At 39.1% G+C, this 5,740-nt stretch overlaps 1 protein-coding gene and 1 pseudogene across 2 annotated transcripts; both read left to right on the top strand.

Annotated features, from left to right (window-relative positions):
• The first annotated feature begins 789 nt into the window (after nucleotides 1–789).
• LOC108530031 (actin, cytoplasmic 1-like) lies at nucleotides 790–2,310 on the top strand (annotated as a pseudogene). Its single transcript, XR_001885741.1, has one exon. The product of XR_001885741.1 is annotated as an actin, cytoplasmic 1-like (transcript).
• LOC108530032 (actin, alpha skeletal muscle-like) lies at nucleotides 997–2,310 on the top strand. Its single transcript, XM_017872670.1, has one exon. The coding sequence runs from the start codon at nucleotides 1,619–1,621 to the stop codon at nucleotides 1,940–1,942; it is 324 nt and encodes a 107-aa protein (XP_017728159.1). The 5' UTR covers nucleotides 997–1,618; the 3' UTR covers nucleotides 1,943–2,310.
• Nucleotides 2,311–5,740: the final 3,430 nt, after the last annotated feature.

Consider the following 5,740-nt stretch of genomic DNA (forward strand, 5'->3'; position numbering starts at 1 on the left):
AAAAAAAAAAAAAAACTTTATTAACCTGATTTCCCTACTAGTAGGATTTAAATCCCAAATCACTAACTTTAGTTTTATTTTTCCCAGAATACACTCAAATAGCAAAGTGTCTTTGCTAAACATGCTTGGTGCCTCATTTACCTAGTAATTCTCTCCTTCATTCAACAAACATTTATAGAACAGTTCTTTGATGGTTCAAAATTCTATCTTCAAAACTCTAGAAACTGAGCCCTGAAAACACAGGGTTAAGAAAGGCTTCTAACCATACTATCATTTTAAAGTTTGTTTTTGCAAGATAAGAACCGAGTAAAATCCTAAAATAGTCTTTATTTTAAGTCCAATATATTGTCTAAAGCCTAAAATACAAGCACTAACACACTGGCTTTTTATACCTAATTAACAGAAGAATAAAATATAGAGTAAAAAGCTAAATTGTACCCCTACAAAATCAGAAAGTCTCCAGATAATTTTATTTCTACCATAAATTTATCTTCAACATAGATCATTTCAGGAAATTATTTTTCCTTTAATTCCGTTTTAATTGTGGCTAGCTTTAACCTCCATTCAAATAGCTATCCTGGCTGCTTTTATGCTACAAATAAATGCAACCATACATAATCATTCCTGCATCAACTGATAATGCATTATTCCCAAAAATGCTAGTGACCTCATTAATGTCCCATTCATGATTTGCATTACTTCATTTAACTTAAAACAAGCTCACGACCGCCGAGACCGCGTCCGCCCCGCGAGCACAGAGCCTCGCCTTCACCGCTCCGACGCCCGTTCACACCCGCCGCCAGCTCACCATGGATGATGATATCGCCGCGCTCATTGTCGACAAAGGCTCCGGCATGTGCAAGGCCGGCTTCGCGGGCAACGATGCCCCCCGGGCCGTCTTCCCCTCCGTCGTGTCGTGGGGCGCCCCAGGTACCAGGGCGTGATGGTGGGCATGGGTCAGAAGGATTCATATGTGGGCCACGAGGCCCAGAGCAAGAGAGGCATCCTCACCCTGAAGTACCCCATCGAGCACGGCATCGTCACCAGCTGGGACGACATGGAGAAGATCTGGCACCACACCTTCTACAATGAGCTGCGTGTGGCTCTTGAGGAGCACCCCGTGCTGCTGACCGAGGCCCCCCTGAACCCCAAGGCCAACCGCAAGAAGATGACCCCGATCATGTTTGAGACCTTCAACACCTCAGCCATGTATGTGGCCATCCAGGCTGTGCTGTCCCTGTACGCCTCTGGCCGTACCACTGGCATCGTGATGGACTCCGGTGACGGGGTCACCCACACTGTGCTCATCTACGAGGGGTGTGCCCTCCCCCACGCTATCCTGCCTCTGGACCTGGCTGGCCGGGACCTGACTGACTACCTCATGAAGATCCTCACTGAGCGCGGCTACAGCTTCACCACCATGGCCAAGCAGGAAATCGTGCGTGACATCAAGGAGAAGCTGTGCTATGTCGCCCTGGACTTCCAGCAGGAGATGGCCACAGTGGCTTCCAGCTCCTCCCTGGAGAAGAGCTAGGAGCTGCACGATGGCCAGGTCATCACCATTGGCAACGAGCAGTTCCACTGCCCTGAGGCTCTCTTCCAGCCTTCCTTCCTGGGCATGGAGTCCTGTGGCATCCACGAAACTACCTTCAACTCCATCATGAAGTGTGACGTGGACATCCGTAAAGACCTGTACGCCAACACAGTGCTGTCTGGTGGCACCACCATGTACCCTGGCATTGCTGACAGGATGCAGAAGGAGATTACTGCCCTGGCGCCCAGCACGATGAAGATCAAGATCATTGCTCCCGCTGAGCGCAAGTACTCTGTGTGGATCGGTGGCTCCATCCTGGCCTCGCTGTCCACCTTCCAGCAGATGTGGATCATCAAGCAGGAGTATGACCAGTCTGGCCCCTCCATCGCCCACCGCAAATGCTTCTAGGGGGACTGTGACTTAGTTGTGTTACACCCTTTCTTGACAAAACCTAACTTGCGCAGAAAACAAGATGAGATTGGCATGGCTTTATTTGTTTTTTTGTTTTGTTTTGTTTTGGCAGTCCTCTCCCGAGTCCACACAGGGAAGGTGATAGCATTGCTTTCGTGTAAATTATGTAATGCAAAATTTTTTTAATCTTCACCTTAATACTTTTTTATTTTGTTTTATTTTGAATGATGAGGCTTCGTGCCCCCCTTTTTTGTCCCCCAACTTGAGATATCTGAAGGCTTTTGGTCTCCCTGGGAGTGGGTGGAGGCAGCCAAGGCTTACCTGTACACTGACTTGAGACCAGTAGAATAAAAGTGCACACCTTACAAATGAGGAAAAAAAAAAAAAAACAAGCTCACAAATATTTTTCTTTGTTGAAGTTACATATACATAGCATATATTTCATCAAGTTTAGTCACAAGTCTAATGAGATGCACAAGATTTATAAGAAGTGAAATATGATGATCAAATCAATGCAAATTTGCTACTTCTCTATAAGTCCAATAAGTCATTCAGTATTTTGAAATGAATCTAAGCAGAAATCTTGTATGTTAAAATTGTACGGTCATGTAGATCTGGAAGTTCAGAGTGTCTGCAACAAATAGGCCTACAGAATGCTTGTTTCCCTTTCACAAGGAAAGCAGAAGGGCCCTTATATTTTCATTTATTTTTTTCTTCACACTGACACTTTATGAAAATATCTTTTATCATCTCCAGACCCAAAAACATTCTTTGTATTGCATACTACGACAAACTACATCTGCCAAAATATACACACCCTCTATGTTTTTTTGTTATAAATTAAAATTTAAAAGATAGATGGGATCACAAATTTCTCTCTGTTTTCTCTTTCTGACATTGTAGTTCCATTTTAAATTTTCTTATTATGCTTGAGCTACAACCATGAGGAATATTTCCTACTGCTTCTCCAGATCTAATTAATCTATATCACCTTTTTATTTACTAGTTTTTATTAATTAAACTAAGCCTGGAATCTTCTGCTGAGAAAACTTGACATAGCTCAGGTCAAAATTAAAATTCAAGATCTAGTACCACTTCTACTAAACCAAACTATATTTAATAATACCTGTGGCTGATTACATTAGTCTATCCTCACATTGCTGCAAAGATACTACCTGACTGGGCAATTTATAAAGGAAAGAGGTTTAATGGACTCACAGTTCCACGTGGCTGGGGAGGTCTTGCGATCATGGCAGAAGACAAAGGAAGAACAAAGACACTTCCTACATGGTGGCAAGCAGGAGAGCTTGTGAAAGGGAAATCCTATTTATAAAACCATCAGATCTCGTGAGACTTATTCACCATCATGAGAACAGCACTGGAAAGACCCACCCCCATGATTAAATTACCTCCTACTGGGTCCCTCCCACAGCATGTGGGAATTATTACAATTTAAGGTGAAATTTTAGTGGGGACACAGAGCCAAACCATGTCACTGATATTTATTGGAGAATAACCGAATGCATCCAAAAAGACCTAAACTGTTTTCGGGTAGAGATCTGCTCCTAGAATAAAACTATATTATTGACAATAATTATGATTGCTTATACGAGACAGATATTCTTTCAAGACAGTTTGGTTTCAAGGGGATAGTTTTCTCATGTTTTATGACTCAGAATTTTGTGTCTATTAACGCTTATGTTGTAGTACCCTATCTTTGTCTTACTGTGTTCAGCCATGTGTTAGCAGACATCTTCTTTATTGTATACCATATAGTGAATTTTAGGAAAAGAAAAACACACAGTAAACATTTCTTATGGAAAAAAAAAAAAACTAAATTTGCTCTTATGGTTAGCTTAGAGCAGATAATCTCAAATGTGGTTATTCAGATAGTGCTATATGATTCTTAGCCACTTCCACAAACCATCATCATATCTCCAGTGGGGAGTTCTCATTATGTCAAGGTAGTAAAGTTTACAGGAACTCTAGGGCACTCATTTTTTCTTCCCTTCATTGAAAAAACACACCAAATCAGTTTTTTGTCTCATAAGTTAATAGTTATATGAGATGGCATGGCATGGCATGGCATTGGAAATAATACTGATCTTTCAATGTGACCACAGACACATTGCCTGCTTTGAAAAGTTAGTAAATAAATTTGCTATCCCTTCAGTATATATTTTAAAACAGTTACATTTTATATATTTTTTGTTTATAAATTCAAGGAAACAACATATACAAATACATTCCTTTATCTATGACAAAGAAATAAATACCCGTATCTGAATATTTAGCATAGCAAAGCCAACATATCAGGGCTACCAGCAATCAGAGATCTTTTCCTCATTGGCTATTATCTTTTGCAATAAAATGTCTTATTATGATTTTCATATTCCCATCACATTTTCAGGAAGAAAAAGTTTAACATCATATTTTCTCCGGTTCCTAATTTTACATATAAAAATGCAAATCCTTCAGAGAAATCAAGAGCATTATTCCAGAATGTCAAGAAGTATGTCACCACCATATCTTTGGCCTTATTTTTGTGGTCTCTGTCTGTACCCAACAGGCCACCAGGCACTTTCCACAGCTACTCTTTTATCTTTTTGAAGGTGCTCATCAGAGCATCACCTATACAGTCCACGTGGACCCACAAAACTCTTCCCATGTACGGAGCAAGAATTATATTCCAGGGCCTTAGAAATATATTCAGGAGCCTAGAGTTACTTTCTAAGCTTCATCAGTGTGATCACAGACTGAGAAAATACCAATTTTCCCCAGGCAAAATCCTAATCCTCTTTTTGAGGAAATCCTATTCATTTTTATATCAAACCTTAAATTGTCAACTCTAAAACCACTGTCATGTCCTAATGCAACCTGCAGTCATTCTGATGTGAAAATTAGCCATGATGCAAATAAACAATTAAGAAGTAAATAAAACTAGAAATAAAACTGGAAAATTAAGCAGAGCATTATTTAATTAGCTCTTCGCTTCTTTGGGTCATTGGTGTTCACTATTATTTCATGAACATCTGGAATATGAAAATAAAAGTTATAGTGTACATGAAAGCATTTTATACATTGTAAAATCATCGTCTGGGGCTTTGTAAAGTGCCTTGGACTTACTTGAACTAATAAATTTGTGGTTTATAAAAGAAGGAAAAAGTAAAACTAAGATTTCTTTTATATTTTACATATAACAATCAAAAGCTGCAATAAAGCATCTATTCCTAGTCATCACAGAGCCTCATTTTAAGTTAGCCACCATTTTGTTTAAACACAAAATAGGAATATCTAGAGTACCATTTTGGCAATCTATTTACTTTGATAAAGTATGAGGACACTCAGGCCAACCTTAGGAGCCAGTCCAAGATTTCACTGTTATATAATAGATCCAGTATAAATTTTACTTGCCAAGTTTAATATTAATTTCTGGGCTTATTTCAGAGAAAAACTGTCAAGGTATCGAGTGAAAAAGACATTGTCAAAAGTACTGGGTAAAAAAAGGCCACCAAAATTCAACTGTCATGCAAATGGGAAGTAGTTTTCCTGATAACAGTATAACTAGGCAACAATTTTTTCTACAGAATATTTGCATATTTTTTAACCTTACAAAGATATTGATTACATGATTTTTTCCTTCTCAGAGACACTCATTGCTGTTTTATGTAACTCAAGAACTCAAAAATGTATTATTCTAGTGAAGTATAGGTTTATAAGGTGAGTTTTAGAAACTAGGATATTTTGTATATCACTGAAGTTTTGTGGAGTAACTTAAAAATTCTTTTTAGGATA

This window comes from Rhinopithecus bieti, unplaced genomic scaffold, assembly GCF_001698545.2.
Source record: "Rhinopithecus bieti isolate Rb0 unplaced genomic scaffold, ASM169854v2 scaffold_7762, whole genome shotgun sequence".
In the NCBI taxonomy this organism is placed as follows: domain Eukaryota; kingdom Metazoa; phylum Chordata; class Mammalia; order Primates; family Cercopithecidae; genus Rhinopithecus; species Rhinopithecus bieti.